The following is a 22324-nucleotide window of genomic DNA, read 5'->3' on the forward strand; positions in this document are numbered from 1 at the left end:
GGCTCTGGCCTCCAGCCCCTGGTCTTATGACTGCTGCCGTGGAGATGACTGGGGAAGTGTGCAGTTACACTTGCACTGGGTTTCCTTGAAGTCTCCATGACAGCTCCATGTAAGTGTAATTGCACATTCTTCAAGAAGGTCTACAACATCTCAGGTGTATATTACGATGGGAAACATTACAGGCTAATACAAACCACAGCTGCTGAAGAACTTTTAAAGAGACAGGGGCACTTAAAGGGAGTTTACTACTTTACACATATTAAACTGCCATCGAAGGTGATATAAACTTTTTAAAGGGGTTTTCTGAGACTTTAGAACTAATAACCTATCCTCAGGATAAGTTAGCTGTTCCTGATCATGGGGGTCTGACACCTGGGAATCCAGCCGATCAGCTGTTTGAGAAGGCATCAGCGCTGCAGCATTTTCACTGTGAAGACACAGGTTCATGGGTCATATGCCCTAGGAGCAGCTCAGCCCCATTCAAGTGAAGTTCTTTCCCTGATCAGCAAAGGTCCTAGTAATGGAGGAGAGCAGAAATATCACATTCTACCTAGACACGCACAAGAATGTTTGTTCCACTCTACTAATGACAAATGTGTAAAATAAAAAATTTCATCCTATAAGATGCACTTTCTCCCACCTCCCCCCCCAAAAAAGTGGAGGGAAATTTCAGTGCGTCTTATGGGGTAAATACTAATAAGCGCTTTCATTATTGAAGCGACCATTAGTACAGGAGGATCAGGAAGCGGTGAATGCATTGCTCCCTGTGCGGGCTCTGTACTCATTCCTTCCTGGTCTTCTCCTGCAAGGCTGTGCAGTGATCTGTGCAAAGCATAAGGATGTTAGTGCGCTCTTTGACCTCATGCTGGATCTCAGGGATGAAGGTGGCGTCCAGAGCAGGAGAGGTAAGTTGATATAATATTTTTTATTTTATTTTTTATTTGAGCTGACCTTAACATTGGAGGTTTGATTGGGGCTCTAAGCTAAGCTCTGATTAACACTGGGGATCTGATCTGAGGTCTAATGTAAAATTCCCTAACGTAGGGCTGGGCGAAATGGCCTAAAATCTATATTGCGATATAACGATATATTGCGATTATATTCTTCTGTATGTATACAAATTACATGGCCATCATCATCCATGTCCCCCAGCCAGCGCCATCAGCCCCATGCTATTGCCATTTGCCATCATCTATGTACCCCAGCCAGCGCCATCAGCCCCATGCCATAGCCATCCTGCCCACCCCCCGGGGGTTTTTGGCCCCTGCTAATATACTTACCATTCCTGCAGGGTGCTCTGATGGAGTCTTCTTCCTAGCATGCACTGGGAGGCACCTGACGTCGGCCAGCGCGCTGACAATATGTGAACGCAAGGCCCTGCAGCGCGGTGCAAAGTCGGGAGGCTACGGAGTGGTAAGTGAGAACTTTCTTCAATTCACTACCACTCCATGGTTATCTATTGCGATATAACAAAAATCTATATCGTTGGCCGAATTTATGAAGATATTATCGTATATAGTTTATATTGCACACCCCTATCCTAACGCCTCCATGCCAGCACTTCTAGGAGGAGGATCCCACCTCCAAGGACAGGAAACAGCAGAAGCCCCAATAAAAAGACACATCCTACCTGCTTCATTTGTTGTTTCCTTCCCTCAGGATGCGTGGACTCCTCCGCCAGTGCTCTGGCTTGAAGATCGTCTCTTCCTGGGAGGGCTGAGCAGGGAACAGAGGCTCTGGCTTGAGCAAGGGCTCTCCTTCTCTGTCCCTTGGAGTAAGACCTGCTTTGGGAATCCCAGGTTGTGTGCCGTGCGGGCACGGAGATCGGCGCTGCTTGCGCTCCAGCAGGTGGGAATCCTCTGTGGGCAGGAGGATTCCCGAAGCACACTGCGCTCTGCCACTTCTGCCGGCGAGTGGCTCATTTCCAGCATGGGTGGACGTCATTTGAGAGTGTGTGCTGGACAGAGGAAGTGGGGGTGTAGCCAGTTTGCTGGACATCCAAGCGTGGGGGTGGAGCGAGAAGAGCACAAGGCTGCAGATCATTTAAAATGCATCTGCAGCTGAAGGACTGTCTCCTACTACTGACAGCAAGATGTCTGACGCTGGAGATGTCCCATGCTGATCTGCAGATCCCTCAGCCCGGTAAGAGACCTCCTTCATCGGCATTTGGGGCTTGGTGGGATTTATATTCCCTGTAATTCACCTCCTGAATGTTAGTGTCAGCCTTTGATTAAAGGGGATTCTAATTATGTATGCTCTCTAGGCTAGAGATGCTGTCCTACAAAGGCCACGGGTGGTGAATCTGTGAAAAAGAAATGTGCCGTGTGCAGGAAAGGTCTACTTCCCTCATGTAAAAAGCTGTTATGTCCACATTGTACGGAAAAGGTGGTATTGCAAGAATCGCCATCCTTTATGGAACATCTTAGAACCCTTATTAGGGCCGAAGTGAATTCTGCAATTGACCAGCGCATGACACCCACTTTTCCCCATCTTTCAACTTCAAGATCTATGGATGCATATTCGGATATAATCGATTTTGATGGTTTTTTTTTTTTTTTCTGATGATGGGTCTGGTAGTCCATTGTATTCACCTGAGGACACATAGACCCTCTTGAAAACTGTGCGAGCAACGATGAAGTTAGAGGATGTTAAAGAGCCTTAACAATTCAGGACCAAATGTTTCACGGTCTAGAGGAAAAGTAAGAGTTTTGCCTATACATGATGATGTAAGGAAATACATTTTTAGGGAGTGGAAGGACCCTGAAAAAAAGCCCGGTTATATCCAAAGCCTTCAAACATAAATACCCCTTTGCAGAATCGGAACGGAAATTTTGGGGGGAAAAAAATCCTCCCTCCTCTTTGAGGATATGGGTTTGTTAAAAGACCCTTATGGATAAATTTATTGATATCACAGGCTCAATGCGTTTTGGGGATGTTACCATATACCCCCTTCAGGAGCAATCATAATACATGCAGAAATAATAAAAGGGGGTATTATGGTAACACCCCCGAAACACGTTGAGTCTATCTGTGATACCAATAAAGGAAATTACGAGAAGTACCATCCATGGAACTGCCGCGTTTTCCTAAGATACTACAAGCGAACCAGACGGGGGGGGGGGGGGAATTGAGTCTGTAGGCGTCTTCTTCAGTTTATCCTACAGACCACCTCCCCAGTAAAATGAGTCAATTGTTTACAGTTTGTTTTTAGAAAAAGCTTTTAAGCGTTTTATTCGATTATTTCTCCTTACTCCAGGTTTTAACCTAATTGGTTGGAATACCTATTTCTTCATTATTTCATGAATATTTTTATTCCCATTTTCAATCCCTATTCTGATCCCCTATCATAATGGATACTAGGGGGTTTGGCGCCATCTTTGTGGCTGCGATTTTCTTTTTCTTCTCTTTCTGTATTACACAGAGAAGCCTCCCAGGAGGGAGGTGAAGAGTTTTCTTATAGTTTTAACTTTCTTTATTTTTATATTCAGAGATAATTGGCTTACCAATCTTGTCCTCTGCCCTCCCGCAGCTACAGCTAAAGCTGGGCAAAGGAAATTAGGGTGATTTTCGTCCCTGAAGTCGGCGGCCTGTTTTCACCCCATGCCGCACGGTCTCCCTTCCCTCTGATAGAGGAATCAGACTACGGAGAGGCGCACAGAAGGATAGCCAGTATACAGCTCTCAGAGTTCCCGGCAAGGGAGAGGAGCTTCAGGACATGCAAGCGTGACCGCACACCTGTGGCACCAACTGATGATGCAGTATGGACAGCTCAGACCCACCTTCGGCTACTCCTTCCGTGAGTTCCCCTATGGGGAGTCTACAATTCCTTTGTCTTTTATCCTACATCTGCCAATTATTTGGGGTCTCTGATACCTGGTTGCTCTTATATTTCTTTTTGTCTATAGGGAGTGAAGGAATCTAAATACTTAATGTGCCACTTGTGCAAATAAACTCCCAGAAAGTTACAAAAAGAAATTATGCAAATCCTGCATCAATGATTTATTAAAGGAAGAGCAACCAGCTATCCTTATGGAAGTAAAGTCCATAATTCAGGATGAAATTAGATCTTCCCTGGCCTCTCTTACGCCAGTTCCCCCTATGCCTCCCTCTAAAAAACCAAGATTATCTGCTCCATCCTCCTCTGACGCAGAGGACATGGATGAAGAGGCTTCCGCCTCAGGACATGGTATTGATGAAGATCAGTTGTCTGAGGGCGAAATAGTTGAAGACGATAAAAAAATACAATTTTTACTCAGAGGAAATGGAGGATCTACTAAAGGCAGTAAGGGCAACCATGGGTATTGAAGACATCCAGAAACCACAGTCGGTACAGGACAGAATATTTGGGGGATTACGTACGAAAAAGTCCAAGGTTTTCCCTATTAATGAGAAAGTTAAGGATATGATCCTTGATGAATTGATAGAACCAGAAAAGAGGTTGGGAGTTTCCAAAGAATTTAGAAATGATTACTCTTTTAACAATCTAAAGCTAAGCTTTTTAATGATACCCCAAAAATTGATATCCAGGTGGCAAAAGTTAAGAAAACTTCCCTGCCGTTTAAGGATTCATCGTAGTTACGCGATCCAATTGAATGGAAATCAGATGCCCTCCTGAGAAAATGCTGGGAAGCCTCCATGTTTGGTGTAAAGACCAACATTGCTGCAACTTCAGTGGCTAGTGCCATGTATTTCTGGCTCAATGAGCTAGAAAATCACATAAAAAAACAAGACGCCCAGGTATGAGATCTTACAATCCATACTTTAGTCTGCCACTGTGTTCCTAGCAGTCGCCTCCGCTGAATCAGTTAGTTTTGCAGTCAAGGATGCGGCTCTTTCTAATTCAGCTAGACTGGTCCTATGGATGAAGTCCTGGGGGGGTGACAGGACCTCCAAAGCAAAGTTGTGCTCCATTGCCTTTTCAAGCAAATGTGTGTTCGGTTCTGTACTAGACAAAATACTTGTGAAAGTGGCCGATAAAAAGAAGGGATTTCCAGATGAAAGGGAGAGTAAAGAGACCCTTTCGTTCATTTAACTTGCAATCCAGACCCTATAGGGGTAAAGGAAAATACAGGGCGCTGGAGCTATCAGAAAGAAGGTAAAATAAGCCGGGCAAAAAACAATGACGCCAGAGTAGGGGGGAGGTTGAAAAAATTCCTAATGCATAAGGCTACTTTCACACTGCCGTTTCAGTTTAGCCCCAATGCATTCTTAATGGATAACGATCCGTTCAGAATGAATCAGTTTGGCTCCGTTCCGCCTTCATTCCGCTCTGGAGGCGGACACCAAAACGCTGCTTGCAGCGTTTTGGTGTCCGCCTGGCGATGCGGAGCCAAACGGATCCGTCCTGACTTAAAATGTAAGTCAATGGGGACGGATCCGTTTACATTGACACAATATGGTGCAATTGTAAACGGATCCGTCCCCCATTGATTTTTATTATATATATATATATATATATATATATATATATATATATATATATATAGTTTGAAAAAGCGCCCACTTAAGTAATCTGTAAACACTGAGGGGAGAGAGTGGGTGGGGGCTTTTAAACTCTGTCTGTGTATTCCTGCCCCTAGAGAGGTCAAGGGATCAATCTCAGCTGTGGCCGTCATGGTGGATTCAAGGAAACAGAATTACCGGTAAGTCTAATTACGGTTTTTAGATCTTAATATGGCAGAAATCCCTCTGGTTAGAAGATCCATTAAAGATGCAAGTAGGTTCCGCCCCCACCCACTTCGTTATAATAATGCCTCCCTGGGATTTAAGTGTCATTCTCTCTGCCCTCACTGCAGTGCCATTTGAACCGCTTTCAGACATATCTCTGAGGTTGTTAATGTTAAAAACTACCTTTCTTATAGCTAATACTAGGAGAGTTGGAAAAATTCAGGCTTTCTCCTGTAAATCATCGTATCTTACTGTCTTAGACGATAAAGTGATTTCAAAGCATTCACCTGCTTTCCTTCCCAAAGTCTTCTCCAGATTCCATTGTCAGCAAGAGATAGCACTACAATCATTCTGTGCTTCCCACAGCTTCGGATCAAGAAAAAACGTATTCCATCATCTGGATGTAAGGAGATGTCTACTGGCGTATTTTGAAGCAACGAAGGATATTAGGAATTCTGACCACCTTCTAATCCAGCTTCAAGGGAAGAACAAAGGACTAGGAGCTTTTAAAGATTTAATAGTTTGTTGGAATAAATAAGCTATCATTCTATGCTACAGTAGAAAGATAAAAAGATCTCCCCTCCGGCTGGATTAAAACCCCATTCGACAAGAGCCATGTCCAACTGTTGGGCTGAAAGAGGTGCTGCTTCAGTAGATTAGATCTGCAAAGCGGCTGTTAGCCCGGCAGTCCGTGCCTGCACTGCTGCCCCTACTTGCGGACACGGGCTCCCTCTTTCCCTCCTGCTGCCGTGCTGACAAGCGCGAGCAGCAGGTAGCTTAAATGCTGTATCTGCGTTCTGTGCCTGAGCTTACTTCCTGCTTGAGGCCTGTACTGTGTGCTAGGGCATGCACGGGTGTGTCTCGCCTCCTTGTGAGGCGGCATGTACAAGCCCTATATCTCCCCGGCTGGGTTGCAGGAAGTATTGAAAGGTGCTTCCTACTCCAGGAAGGTGCCTGAGCAGTCCTGGTGACTAGGCAGTCTAGTTCCTTGTATAAAGGTGTTTTGAAGTTTCTTCATTACTGTTTACTGGAGCCTGCTTCTTGATTCAACAACCTTTGCTTAATTGCCGCCTAACTCTGATTTTGGACTTTGATTATGGACTTTGCTTGCTGGCTTCTTGCCTGACTACGTCTTTCTCCTCGGTGCTTTGCACCTGTATCTCTGACCCCCAGGTCAGATGCCACTGACCCAGGGACTGCTCTGGAGTGGTACATAGTGTGACGAAACTAACCTCGCCACTGGGTTTTGGAAGGCCTTGTTTGCCAGCCTCTTGCCTCTTTGGAAGGCCTTGTTTGCCAGCCTCTTGGCCCATATACTAACTTTGAAGGAGAAGATAGACCGGCCGCACAGCCTAAATCTGTGGAACTGTTTTGGGCAGGAAAGCCATGCTTGCGGTTGACCAAATGTGACTTCCATGGAATTCGGGAACCCCTCAATAAGATCTGGATGATTTTTTGACATGATGTTCGCACAGATCAGAGCTATCCATGGGTGTATAAATTATGGGGATATGTGAGGTTTTGGGAAAAATGTGTTTTCTTCCTGTGAGTGATTTAGCCCATTATGTTTTGGTAATTGTATCACAGGCAGAGCCTATTGTGTTTTGTTAATTGTCACGATACCTACTCAAAAAGGTCACGTCACTGGGGTGAATTATACTAGTGAGCTGATCAAGTTACCACATAAATTCCCACCCCCCTATTCTAGATGACGGAATTATGCTAACTTACCCCCCCAGATTCTAACACCACAATATTTTCTATCGCAATAGCTGCCACCACCTATACTATAAGGCAATAAGGGCCTATACTCGGATATTCTCTCAACCCAAATTTAACACAGTAACACAGGTTATCTATATGAAACCTAAAATCCTCTGAAACGCAACTGGTAACGTTATTCCCTCCGAAAGAGCAAGTTCTATAAGACCACAAGGAAGGGACTTATTAATGTTTAAATTTAATACACAATATTGCAGTGCAATACAAAAAGTGTCAGATAAAAAATAAAAACAAAACATACATACAATAACAATGCAGTGAACAGATAAAATAAACGGGATAAAATACAGAATATTGGCTTACTGAGATGCAGCAGTTAAATTCCGGCTGTGGGGACAGCTGAAGATATGGGCAGTCACTCCAAACGATGTGGATCCCCAAAATGGCTGCCAATTACCTGTTCCCAAACACCCATTTTTATCCCCCCTGTGAGGGAACCTCCCTCCTTTCGGTCCGGCCTTCTGGGACGTCTGATATTATTCAGATTTCTGCCCCACCTTCCCAGAAGACTGACTGAGGTGGCAATATGAATCACGGCGATTCCTCACTGTATGACAGCGTATGATCCCATAATCTGAGTCGCTTCATCCCGGTCATACAGACACCAAATATGAATGAGTTATGATTTCCAGAAGGAAAGATCCTGAATACCGAGAAATGCCTCCTGTCCAGTATGGCGCGCATAGACTCTGCCCGAATCCCATGTCAGGCTGAACACTGTTTTTAGGGTTCTGAGGCTGTGGGCGCCATGAGTCCAGAGTTATGGCTTCTGATATTATTTCATCCATCTAATGAATGGGTTAGACCAGTGGTCGGCAAAGTGCGGCTCGCGAGCCACAAGCGGCTCTTTTGATCCTTGAATGCGGCTCTTTGGTTCGGGCTGGCGGGTGGGCGGCCGCGCAGCCATATTGCATCGCTCTAGCTGCTTGCAAAATGTCCGTCATGCGCCTCCTGCCCCGTCTGTCTGCTCCTTACACTTTATGAATGAAGCAGGCAGGCGGGGCAGGAGGCGCATGACGGAGGGTGAGATGTCACGCTGCACACAGCAGCAGAAGGGCGGGCAGCGGCGGACTTTCGGCAGAACACCGGCCATGTGAGGAGTGCTGAAGAGGCCGCCGCTCTGGAGCAGCGAAATGTCCTGCAGCAGAAAGGTAGGAGCTGCCCCTGGTGTGTGCACAGCGCCGGGCACTGCACCAGCCCCGCCGCAAGTGTCCCTGCCTCCTCCCTTCCCCCCACTAATACATTACTTTACTTACCTGAGGGCACTTATGGGGGATATCTGTGGAGGGCACATATATAGCATCTTATGCTATATATGTGTCATCCACAGATGTCCCCCATGAGTGCGTCATCCACAGATGTCCCCCATGAGTGCGTCATCCACAGATGTCCCCCATGAGTGCGTCATCCACAGATGTCCCCCACATCTGCAGACCAGTTTAATAAAAGTAAAAAATGATAAAGATAAAATGAAATAATTAAGATCCAAATAAAAGAAAGTACATATAAAAGTATGTAAAAACACACTCTGGGCTCATGCCCACGAATGTAAGGGTGCCGTGCCTGTGCTGCGGACCGCAAAAAGCAGTCCGCAATGCACGGACACAGACCATGGGGCAGCTGCATGAGGATCGCGGACCCGTTCACTTGAATGGGGTTCGTGATCCGCATCCGACTGCCCGCACCGCAAAAAAGTAGCACATGCTGAAGTGAATGGGTCCATGATGCGGGCTGCACACGGCCGTGTGCAGCCCGCATCATGGACCCATTCACTTCAATGGGTCCAGGATCCGGGATATGAGTGCTACAGTGTGCTTCCGTGGTGCTTCTGGCTGTGCCTCCGCACCGCAAAAAAGTAGTGCATGCGCTACATTTTTGCGGTGCGGAGGCACAGCCAGAAGCACCACGGAAGCACACTGTAGCACTCATCCCGGATCCTGGACCCATTGAAGTCAATGGGTCCATGATGCGGGCTGCACACGGCCAGTGCCCGTGTATTGCGGACCCGCCGTATGCGGCCTGCAATATGGCAACGGCGGGCACACGGTCGTGTGCATGAGCACTAATAGTCCTCACTGGTACTGTTGACGCAATATTTTAGGTTTTAAAAATGTGGCTCTTGAAAGAAATCGTGGTTTTGGCGATATTTGGCTCAGTTAACAAAAAAGTTTGCCCACCACTGGGTTAGACCACTCACTGGTCTAGCAGCCAAAATGTCTAGGGTGGCTGTGCATTTTAAGTATGCCCAAATGGTTTGCAATTAGCAGGCCTGTGCTAAATGGGGCTTCCCCTGATAATGTGGAGTTTCTCACCTAGTCTTCAGACACGCTGGCATCGAGAGGCACCATGTGCATTTGCTTAATAGATCACTTAGCCACTGCTATATAATCGGCTATTGATACCATAAGTCTAGGAGAATGAGACCTATCTATCTGTCTATTTACCTCGGATTTCGTTACATTAATTGTATCACAGGCAATGCCCATTGTATTTTGTTGATTGCGTCGCAGACAGAGGCGGGTGGTTGCTGGGAAGGTTTCAATACTGTAAATGCATGTGACTGGCTAATGTATAAACTGTCGCAGTCTTCCACTCCCAGGGGGAGTATCTCTTGCTGGAAGACCTGCATAAAAGGCTGACATGTAGCCCCATTAAAGAGTTTCTGTTTCACCCTCAACATAGAGCCTTGTCTCATGTGTGGGTGGAAAGGCTGTATCTATACTGGGGAATACTATACGCTGTATACTCCCCTGGCTATAATCACTGAGCTCTTTTAAGAGCTTGTTCCTGCATTGCTCTCTGAAGGAAGAGAGCTTCACTGGAGCCTTGTCGTAGGTCCAGGGTGGGTAGGAGACGGCGAGACCCCAACCAAACTGCGGCGGTTCGTGGGGTTTGCAGTGCTTACAATGTCAAGTGGCATGCTTGGAGCTTTCGGGAAGCACTAGGAGCATCCATCAACAGAGGTATCCAGTTGGGGTGCCATTAGATCCGTTACACCTAGTCACTACCCTAACGGCCCAAGCCTGTCCTCCAGTAGTTACTTAGTTAGTCACTCCCCTCCAGGGTATAGCCAGTCAGTGGCACCGTGGGTCCACACCCACTTGCATAACAGTGATCTAATTCAATGACATTCTTTAGGCACTACAAACTTGATGTCATGGCTAACTGGATCTGGCGTTTGGACAAAAGGTCCTTTCTGCTGTAAGGGGCCCCCCCTTCCCTCCTCAAAATTCATCTACTCTGAAATTCGTCCTAGCAGTGCTAGTGTGAAGGTGTTAGGGAAAAATGAGGATTACTATTACCGGTAATTTTATTTCTTGTAGCCTCCACAACGGCACTGGGTATTTCCCTCCCTTTCTGTTTGCTAAAAAAAAGTGTGTATACATATTTTTCTAACTGCCTATCTGTATTACTATTTCAGAAATAATAGTTTGTGAAGCATTTTAGGTTCTCTGTCATTAACTGAAGCAGGTAGGAGGAGGTGTCTTTTTATTAAAGCTTCCGCTGTTTCCTTTCCTTGGGAGGCAGCATCATCCTCCTAGCAGTGCTGTTGTGGAGGCTACAGGAAATCAAGTTACCGGTAAGAGTAATTATCAATTTTTTTATTTTTATTTTTTTCCTTCTTTAAAACCTAGGTGCATCTTTATAGGGCAAAAAACACGGTATACACTACCCACAAAAAGTTAGGGATATTTGGCTTTCGGGTGAAATTTATGGAAAATGTAAAAAGTTTACTCTACAGTGATATAATATCGTGAAAGTAGGGCATTTAAGTAGAAGCATGCATTGGTGATTTCCTCATCTCAAAAAATGTATTGAAATAAAAGCCAACAACAGTGGTGATTATACCCCCACAAAAAATGTCAATGTCTCAATAACTTGTCATAGACCCTTGAGCATCAATTGCAGCTTGACAATGACTCCTCATGCTGTTGACAAGTCAACTTATTTTCTGCTGAAGCATGGCATCCCACTCTTCTTGAAGGGTGGACCCCAGGTCATTGAGGTTCTGTGGTACAGAGCTACGAGCCTCTACTTAGCGCTCCCATTGGTTTTCAATGGGATGCAGGTCTGAAGGAAGTGCAGGCTACTCCATTTGAGGTACCCCAGTCTCCAGCAGCCGTTCCCTAATGATGCAACCTCAATGAGCTGGCATATGGTCGTTCATGAAGATTAAATTAGGCCGGAGTTATTCATGCAGCGGCACAATGACTGGATTAATGTAATTCAAGTAGTATGGGCTTGTCACTGTACCATTCTCAAAGTGTAGGATAGTTCTTTATTGACTAGACACACCTGCACACACTGTAACCCCACCACCACAAGCTCATCTGGTGACAACAGTAGCTGATGCATATCTCTCTACTTGACTTCTCCAACATCGTTGGCGGCCACCATTTCTGCTTAGCTTGAACCGACTTGCATTGCTGAACAGCCCAAGTGAACCCGCCTCTAAAATAGCCTAGGGCAGCACTATACACCTGTCGGTGACATCACCTGGCTCACTGCTAGGCAAACGTCTCACCTAGCATAGTGAGGGAAAAACCCATTACTTCACCGGTAGTAAACAAATAGACCTTGCCCAGCGCACGGCAGGGTGTAGCGGCAGAGCAAGGAAATGCTCCGATGCTCTACTTTTTATAAGGTAAATGAGTAAAGAAGACAGACCCTTTCTGTAGTGTCTGTGGTACTGTGATGGTCTTAGCTGATCATTTTTTATATTAACTATTCTCCCCTCTTGCTTCCATAGGCCCTGTTAGTTTACACTGCTGGGTTCTTTGCGAACATGGGAAACTACAAATCCTTTGGGGATACAAAGTTTGTTCCTAATGTTTCTAAGGTAAGTCGTGTAATCATGAGAAGTTCTCTATAGATAAACTTTATGGACAAAAGCTTTGGGACACTTGCGCATTAAACCTTCCTGAGTTTTTATGGCATTCCATTCTAAATCCATAAGCATTAATATGCATTTGGGTCCCTCTTCTTGGCAGCTAAAACAGCTTCCACTCTTCTGGGACACCTTTCTACAATATTTGAGTTTCGGTTGGAAGTTTGAGCATTTGTGAGGGTGAGGACAGACATGTTGGATGAAAGGGCCTGGCTTGCAATCTCTGTTCTAGTTTATTCCAAAGGTGTTTGATGGATTTGGATCGGAGATATGTGTGGGCCAGTCATGTCTTCCACACCAAGGTCCCCAACAATGCCTTTATGGAACTTGCTTTTGTACTTGGGGCACTTTCATGCTATAAAAAGGGGCCTTTCCCACACTGTTGCTACAGAGTTGGAAATATATAAATTGCCCAGAATATCTTGTTGTCACGGACGTTCCCACGACAGGTGGCAGGAAATCTGGGAGACTGGCTTCACGTGGTTTGATCTGACTTGTTTTCTGTTTGGATCAAATGACGTCTGTGTGGATTCTGGTGATTGCCACACCCTCTTTCCCTAGGTGTGGCAATTATGATCATTTAACCTTCTCTATTTATTGTTTCTCCCACTATGCTATGCGGTTTATAGCTTTTGTTTGACTTGTGGATTGCTGGTGTGTGGATCTCGGCTGAGTTCCTGGTGCTGCCATAGTCATTTGAAGTTAAGTGTTTTCTTTCCCTTTTGTATTTTGTTTGGTTATTTTGTGCGCTGCATTTCCCTGTCATTTGTATTAAGGCCTGAGGGAGACTCCTGTTCGTCCTTCCTTTTGGAGGACAGGTTGTCTCAGTCCTGGCATTAGTACCAGGGTCCTATAGGGTGAGTTAGGACACGGGGTATTCCTGTGCATGAACTCTCCTACCTCTGGGGTCTGTTCATACTGGTAGTTAGTCAGGACTTTGATTGGTTTTACTAGGGTGTGTCCATCTCCTTTTCCTAGTTTCCAGGCCTTATTCCCTCACCCCTTTCCCTCGTATGTTTGTTTGGTGTTGTGTTTCCCTCCCACACCCGAACGTGACAATATAACCCGCCCAAAACCGTCATTTTTTGCTTGTTAGTACAGCCATGGATCCTATTGCTGCACTGGCCGGACAGCTGCAGAGGCTGTGTTTGGAGGTAGCTGACCTCCGCACGACCGACCTGCAGATCCAGAGACCACAAGCTGCTGGTCCTAGTGGTGGTGGTTACCAGGCCTGTCTCGTGCCTAAAGTTGCCCTCCCTGACAGATTCTCTGGGGAAAGTGATAATTTTATTTTGTTTAGGGAGGTGTGCAAATTGGATTTTAGGCTACTTCCACACTCATCTGGGGATGAGATTCAGAGAGTTGGTGTGGTGATTTTGTCGCTTAAAGGGGATGCTCAGTCATGGGCTTTTTCTCTGACGACCAGATTGCAGTCTCTCCGGTCGGTGGATAAATTTTTCAAAGCTCTGGGTCTTATCTACAATGACCCGGATCGGCCCTCCCTGGCCGAGACCAAGTTACGTTGCCTTCGTCAGGGAGAGCGTTTTGCTGAGATCTGTTGCTCTGAGTTTAGGAGGTGGACTACGGATACTAAGTGGAAAGATCTGGCTCTCTGTAGTAAGTTCTGTCAGGGATTATCAGAGAGGCTGAAGGACGCTTTGGCCTTTCATGAGAATTCTGAGTCTTTGGAAGCCGCTATGTCTCTTGCTGTACGCATTGATAGACTCCTGAGAGAGAGATCTAGGGGCCCCCACTCTTAGGATGTACCATCACATAACGTATCGTCTTCGGGTGAAGATACTCCTGGGTTTGTCTGGGGACGAACCCATACAATTAGGGGGAGCTTCTCTTGGATCTGCTTTTAAGCGTATTAGTCATAGGAAGGAAGTGTGTGGTGTGGTTGTTTTTTTGTTTTTTGCTGCGGACAAAAGGGAAATTTATCTATGTATGTAAATGCATTCAGCATCAAAAAGAAAAAAGGTGACGTCTAATTCCCATATGACATTTGGAGGGGTGAAAGGAGAGTCAGAACACTAATTTGTCTGACTGTAAGGACCCAATTTCTCCTGACTGCCGAGCTGGCGCTAGAGTCCAAGACTGTGGGGATTGAGGTGTTTATCGACAGTGGGGCAGGGGTGAATCTGATTGATGCTCAGTTGATCTGTATGCACTGGTTGTGTCCAAGTGCATTAGATAAAAACATTTCCTTTTTTGCTATTGATTCTGCACCTCTAACTCAGAAGGGTTTCTCAGATGGTGCATGACATCTGATTAAGAGTGGGTGACTCATCAGGAATTCATCTCGTGTTTTGTATTGGAGGGTCTCCCTGCTCCGTTGGTTCTGAGTTTTCCGTGGTTAAGCAAGCACAGTCCAACCATCAATTGGTAAGCGAGACAGATTCTGGATTAGGGTGATTATTGCATTGACAATTGTCTGAATACATCTTTTTCTGCTTTAACCACTAAAACATTACCTATTATCCTATCAACCTTATTCCTGGAGCTAAATTGCCCAAATCTAGGTTGTTTAACTTTTTCTGGACTCGAAAGAACGGCCATGAGAGAGAGTATATTACCGAGAGTTTGGCTAAAGGACACAAGACCTTCCAAATCTTCAGTGGCAGCAGGGTTTTTCTTTATTTAAAAAAAAAAAAAAAGGTCGGAACTCTTAGGCCATGTCTGGATTTCCATGAGCTCAGTCCGATTACTGTCCGTGATCCTTACCCCCTTCATTTGATTCCTGATTTGTTTTAACCAGATTGTTGATGCCAAGGTGTTCTCCAAGTTAGATTTAAGGGGGTCATATAATCTGATCAGGATCAAGAAAGGGGATGAATGGAAGACTGCTTTTAATACCCCAGTGGGTAACTTTGAGAACCTGGTCGTGTCTTTTGCGTTGACCAATGCTCTTGCGTTTTTCTAGCATTTTGTGAATTACATTTTTCATCACCTGGTGAGGGAGGTTTGTTTGTATTTGGATGACGTACTAATTTCGTGGAGACTCATCAGGATCACGTTAGACAGGTGTTAAAGATCCTAAGAGATAATATATTGTACGCAAAATGAGTGTGTTTTTGCTGTACAAGAGGTGCGATTCTTGGGCTACCTGTTGTCATCTTCAGGTTTTCGAATGGATCCAGAGAAAGTCTGTGCTGTATTAGACTGGGATCGACCCGAAAATATGAAGGCTCTTATGCGTTTTTTGGGGTTCACCAACTATTACCGAAAATTTATTCAGAACGATTAGACAGTGGTGAAAACCTTAACTGACATGACTAAGAAAAGGGTGTGGTCTGATTTGGCATTGCGAGCTTTTTTTGCGGTTAAGGAGTGCTTCGCTTCTGCCCCTATATTGGTTCAGACAGATGTATCGCAGCCTTTCATTGTGGAAGTTGATGCGTCCGAGGTGTGGGTAGGAGCAGTTTTATCGCAGGGCCCGTCACCTGGTAATTGGCGCCCATGTTAATTTTTCTAAAAAAAACTCTGCCGTGGAGAGAAATTACAATGTGGATAACAGAGTTGCTGCCCATTTAGGTTGGCTTTTGAGGAGTGGTGTCATTTGTTGGAAGGGGCGATTTCATCCGATCACTGTGTTCACAGATCACAAAAATCGGGCTTACCTGGAGTCGGCTAAACGACTGGACCCGAGGCAGGTCAGATTGTCTTTGTTTTTCACCAGGTTCAATTTCATTGTCACTTATCGTCCTTGGGTTAAGAACATCAAGGCAGATGCCTTGTCACGTAGTTTTCCTGGATGTGGTGATTTTTAAAATCCTAGTCTGATACTGTCGGAGGGGGTGGTGATATCTGCTCTATACCCTGATCTAGAGGTGGAGGTGTTAGAGGCTCAGGCAGATGCACTGGAGTCTTGCCACTCTGAGAAATTGTTCCATCAGAATTGCGACATAAGGTGTTTGAAGAACATCACTGTACGGTTCTTACAGGACACCCTGGGAGTAGATCCTCTGCCGACCTCATCTCTCGTAGAGTCTGGTGGCTGGGGTATGCGTAAGTGTGTTAAGGGCTATGTGTCTGCCTGTAGTATCTGTGCACGTGCTAAGGTGACAGGTACTCTACCTTCTGGATCTATATTTCCGTTGCTCATACCGTCCAGACCATGGACTCTCACTTGTCTATAGATTTTATTACTGATCTGCTGAGTTCGTCTGGAAAGACAGTTATTCTGGTGGTAGTTAATCGTTTTAGTAAAATGGTGCACTTTATAGCATTGCCTGGCCTACCTAATGCTAAAACACTTGCACAAGTGTTTGATAACATTGTGAAACTTCATGGCATTCCCTCTGACATGGTCTTGGAGCGTGAGACTCGGTTTGTGTCCAGATTCTGGAAGGCGTTCTGTACTCGGCTAGGGGGTACAACTGTCTTTTTCTTTTCATCCTCAGACGAATGGACAGAATGAGCGTGCTAATCGGAGTCTGGAGACCTAAGATGTTTTGTCTCTGAGAACCAGGAGCAATGGTCCTCGTTTTTGTTTATGGCAAACTCTGCCAAAGACAATCGTAGACAGGAGTCCACTTTAGGTGTTCCACAAGAATTTATGGAAAATAGAGATACAATTTCAAAATTTCACTTATTTGGCACATTTTTCCATTTTAATTTTTTTCCAGTTACAAAGCAAGGGTTAACAGCCAAACAAAACTCATTATTTATGGCCCTGATTCTGTAGTTTACAGAAACACCCCATATGTGGTCGTAAACTGCTGTACGGGCACACGGCAGGGCGCAGAATGAAAGGAATGCTATACGGACCCAATGCATGGTGAGGGAGCGCAAACCTCCCATATGCCACGGTCAGCGCTGACCGCGGCATATGAGGGGTTAATCCACCAGCATCTGCGTTATCGCCGATGCTGGTGGATGCATCAGGGATACGGCTGTCAGTAACCGCCGGATCTCTGCTGCTGATCGGGGGGACTGCACGCAGGGGGAGGAACAACTCTAGGACGAGAACGCTCGTCCTCGAGTGCTAAGTGCCGGCGATTGAGGACGAGCATTCTCGTCCTGGGTCGTTAAGGGGTTAAGGCCTGAGGGAGACTCCTGTTCGTCCTTCCTTTTGGAGGAACAGGTTGTCTCAGTCCTGGCATTAGTACCAGGTCCCTTTAGGGTGAGTTAGGACACTAGGTATTCCTGTGTATGACCTCTCCTACCTCTGGGGTCTGTTCATACTGGTAGTTAGTCAGGACTTTAATTAGGGTTTTACTAGGAGGTGTCAATCTCCTTTTTCTAGTTTTCAGGCCTTATTCCCTCACCCCTTTCCCTCGTATGTTTGGTGTGGTGTTTCCCTCCCACACCCAAACGTGACACTTGTATGCTGAAGTATTAAAGGGGTATTCTGGGTATTTATTATTAAAGCACTGTTCCATGGCTCTGTACATATGAAAGAGGGTATACATACATGATACAAAACAAGTGCAGTAAGCATGAACAAGATGAGTTACAAACTGGTACAGAAGGAGAGAGGACCTTTATAATCTACAATGGATGGGGAAGGACACAGTAAGTGAGGGTAAAGCTGGTCATAGGGGTATAGTAGCAGGAGGGTCACTGTACGTTGTATGCTTGTCTAAAGATGTGGGGGTTTTTTTTGTTTTGTTTTTTAAGTTTTCATTGTAGTCTCATATGTTGGGGTAAAGAGTTCCAGAGTATAGCGGATGCACAGAAGTAGTCTTGGAGACAATTGTGGGAAGAGATAAGAGGAGAGTAGAGAAGGAGGTATTGTGAGGATCAGAGATTACCTGTGGGGATGTATGGGGAAAGTAGCTCACAGATGTATGTAAGGGACAGGTTGTGGATGACCATATATGTATTTGTTAGTATTTTAAACTTAATTCCCAATGGGGAGCCATTAATGGGATTGGCAAAGAGCGACAGAGGAGTAACTGGAGGTGGGGGTGGGTCGAAGGTGAATTAGTCATGCAGCAGAGTTGAAGATAGATTTGGAGGGGTGTGATGGTGCTAGATGGGAGGCCACATAGGAGGATATTATAGTAGTCTAGGCAGGAGATAAGAGCATGTACAAGCAGATTCTTGGCTGAGGAATGCGTGGATGCGAGAAATATTTTTGAGTTGGAAGGTAGCAGGTGGTGGAAAGGGCTTGGATGTGCAGTTTGAAGGACAGGGCAGACTCAAAGTTACTCCAAGGCAGCGGAGTTGGTTGACCATGGAGAGTATGCAGCCATTGTTATACTTCTGTTAGAGGGGTTGAGTGAGATGGGGGAAAGCTGATAAATTCTATTTTATCCATGTTAAGTTTTAGAAAGCGAGAGGAGGAGGAGGATATAGAAGATGGTCATTGTGGGATTCTGGTTAGTACGGTGGTAATATTTCGACCAGCAAGGCAAATTTGTTTGTCATCAGCATAAAAGTGAAGCTGAAATCCATGGGACTCTATGAGCTGTCCCAGGCTGAAGGTGTAAATTGAGAAGAGCAGGAGTCCTAGGACAGAGCCTTGAGGGACAGCAACAGAGAGGGGGTGAGAAATGGAGGTGGTGTGAGAGTGGGAGACTCTAAATGTTCGATCTGTGAGGTATGATGTGATCCAGGAGAGGGCCAGGTCCGTGATGCCAAGAGATGAGTTTGTAATAGAACGGAGTGGTCGACGATGTCAAAAGCAGAGGACAGAGTAATGTTGTTTGGCTTTGGCAGTGTGCAGGTTGTTGGTGACTTTGGTAAGGCATGTTTTATTCGAGTGGTGGGGTCGGAATCCAGATTGTAGCTTGTCAAAGGCAGCAGGAAGAGTGGTGAGAGGACCGCTCAAGGTGGACATGTTCAAGTAGCTTTGAGTCATATGAGAAATGATATAGGGCGATAACTAGACAGAGAAGATGGGTCAAGGGAAGGCTTTTTGAGGATGGGTGTAATGGTAGCATATTTTAAACCAGAGGGGTAGACACCAGTTGACGAGATGTTGGGGCTGGGATAAACACTTTTCTCGCCCATATTCATTGGGGGACACAGAAACCATGGGTATAGCTATGTCCTCTAGGAGGCGTTGACACTAGTAAAAGCTGTTAGCTCCTCCCCTGGCAGCTATACCCCCTCCAGCTTCAGTTTTTTTCTAGTGTCAATAGGAGGCAAGACCTCCCTGCTCTGCAGGGAAGCTCCTGAAGATTTATTTTATTTTAGCTTGTTTTCTCTTCTTTTAGGTGGGAAACAGTGGAGGCCTAGCCTCCCTGTTCTCCCGGGGGGAGCACGCCAGCGTTGGTCCGCCACACTGCCTCCTCCCCCCCCAAGACAAGGTGGACCAGGGCAGCCTCGCTCCCCAGCATCCCGCCAGCAAAGGGGTCACCTAGGTCCGCCAAAGAGAAGACCCTCCCGCCATACCAGACTCCTGCCACTCTGGTGCCAGCTGCTGAGAAGGTGACTATATAGGCCCACTTAGGGAGGGTGAAGTGAAGAGGAGGAAGATAAGGGGAGTACGGGACTAGGTAAGTATGTTAACCCCCTCCCTCCTTTCCTATTTGAAGGGTTCTACGGAATAGGCTTCCTCCTTGGCCAGACACGGGCTTCATTTATCACTAGCCCAGCTCCACAGTCTTCCCTAACTCTCTGTGACGTCGGTACTTGGGCACATAGGGGGTTAATGGCATTAAATCACAGCGGGCGACCGCGCACACCGCTTTGATCGGGTGTAGAGAAGACGCAGAGTGCCTGCGCCTAACGCACGGTTGGACCTCTGATCTCCCCTTGTCTCCGCTCCCCAGCGATAATCATCCCCTGGAAGCGGGCGCCTAAGAGCGCGCCGCTCCAGGAGGCTAACGCCAGCATCGGGTCCGGGCACCGTAAAATCTGGCCCAGCCTGTTCACTCCGGCCAGCGCGACTTTCCCCAGCATGCGTGCACAAGCGGGCGCATTTCTTTGCGGTCTGGCGCGACCTCACTTACTGTGATGCGCTGTGTCTGGTGAACGCGCTCCCCTTTGGCCGGCTGCGGCATGCAGCGCTGTCCCCGCAGCCCTCGGTGCTCCGGCCGTACAGTTGGCTGTGTTCCATAACTTTAGGCCCCGGCCTACTAGCCCGCACTTCATCCCTGCGCAGGGGGGGCGGTCTGGCACGAATTCTTCCTGCCTTGCCTTCGCCTTCCCCTCCCCCAGTAGCTCACAGAGCCCAGCCCTCGGTTCAGGCAGTTAACCCTCCTGGTCAGCCATCTCTTGAGGCTGGCACAGGATTTCATGGGTTTCTATCTGCGGGGCTTTAATGTTGAGGGTTTCACTCCTCTGCCTCTTGCCCAATTGTGGTGGGCATCCCAGTTTTTAAGAAATAAATGAATAAATAATAAATAAATTCCAATCACTGCAGGACCCCCCCCCCCCCCCCCCCGTCAGTATCAGACTGGGCCCGGGTCCTATCACAGTCAGAGGAGGACCCTTCAGTTTTTCCATTCGCCTCCGGGGTTGGTTTGGTTGATAAAGCGCTGCCTGTGCAATCCACTGGTAGATCTCTGGATCTTTCCTTTCACTCTCTAGGGCCGTTTGGTTGATAAAACGCTGCCTGCGCAATCCAAAGGTGAACATCCAGACCTTCCCAGTCAATCTGGGTCGTTTGGTTGATAGAGTGCTGCTTTCGCAATCCCATGGTGGACATCCGGACCTTCCCAAGCACTCTCCGGGGTCGTTTGGTTGATTAGCACCACCTGCGCACTCCAATGGTGAATCTCCGGACTTCCCAATCACCTTCGGGTCATTTGGTTGATAAAGCACCGCCTGCGCAATCTGGTGAGTGAACCTCTAGAAGTTCTTATTCCACCCCCGGGTAGTTTGGTTGATAACTCCCACCGGCGAGCCTGCGACTGCCATGGACAAGATTCTGAGAGTTAAGACTGCACACAACGGGCCAGAGCAGGATATTTTCCTCCTCGGTAACCTCCACCCTTCCTCCTTAGGGTCACGCTCAGACGCACCCTCCTCTTCCTGGAGAGGTTTGGTCGGAAGGGGGGGGGGGGGGGGAAATCAGTGGTTCGGTCTCTGTTGTGATTCTGGCGTGATTTTCCAAGATGGTGTCTGAGGTAGACAGCAGTACTTGTCGTATGCATTACCCCCTTCTTTAGGAGGAGTAGTTGCACTACTACTGGATGCAGTACTCCCTTGGATATTACTTCCCTCCATTCGGGTCTAACCGCACTAGAACTGTTTTAGTGCCGGCAGTAGGCGTTTCCCCCCCCCCCCCCCCCCCCCCCCCCTCCACCTTTTAGTAGGTGGCGGAACTGCATTCCCACTGGGGACAGTACTTACTGTATGCATTAGCCTCTTCCATAGGTGACGCTATGGCATTATCCCTGGTTCAGTGTTTACTGTATGTCTTACCCCCTTACGTAGGTGGGGTATTGATACGGGACTCTTCATATGCCTTGCCCTTTCCGTAAGAGGTGTATTCTCTCTACTTGGATTTAGTTCCTCCTAGATGCATAACTGCATTGCTACCCTTCATGGTGGAGTACTTGCACTACCACTGAGTGCAGTGCTTGCCGCAAGCATTACCCCCTTTCATTGGTGGGATAATTGCAATATTGCTCCTTCCACAAGTGATCCACTTCCATAGAGAAGGAGTACACATCTTGGATGTTGCACTCCAACTACGCCACTGCTATAGATGCCTTAGCTTCTACAAGTAGAGCGTAGAGAGTATCAATACATGCTGGTGCCCTGTACTCTTCTTCTAATGATATTTCGGTGCCGCCAGTGGATACTGGCTGTTTCCACATTGTGTACTTTTTTTTTCCTTCGGTGCCGGTTTGGGATATAAATATGACAACCTCTCTCCTCACGGGGTTGCCCAGCGTCGCTCATGTGTCCTAGCGTCCCCTATCTCCATGGCCCTCCACTGTTCCAATATGTGTCTTCAACAATATGTAGTGCGTACACTATGGCACGTAATATTGTGATTACGTTCCAGCAAGTCGAGTGTTACACTAACTCTATATTCTCTATCCACCATTCCTGATGTGGGAAGTGGTTGTGCCTGCACTCTGG

The 22324-nt window shown here is 46.6% G+C and overlaps 1 protein-coding gene across 1 annotated transcript in view; it reads left to right on the top strand.

The window, feature by feature from the left end:
• DPP3 (dipeptidyl peptidase 3) overlaps positions 1-22324 on the top strand; it is a 180465-nt gene that overhangs the window by 31595 nt on the left and 126546 nt on the right. The window contains exon 2 of the mRNA XM_040409072.1: positions 12200-12289. Coding sequence (XP_040265006.1) covers positions 12200-12289 — 90 coding nt within the window. The remainder of the gene's footprint in view (positions 1-12199; positions 12290-22324) is intronic.

Source organism: Bufo bufo, chromosome 10 (genome assembly GCF_905171765.1).
Source record: "Bufo bufo chromosome 10, aBufBuf1.1, whole genome shotgun sequence".
Classification (NCBI taxonomy): domain Eukaryota; kingdom Metazoa; phylum Chordata; class Amphibia; order Anura; family Bufonidae; genus Bufo; species Bufo bufo.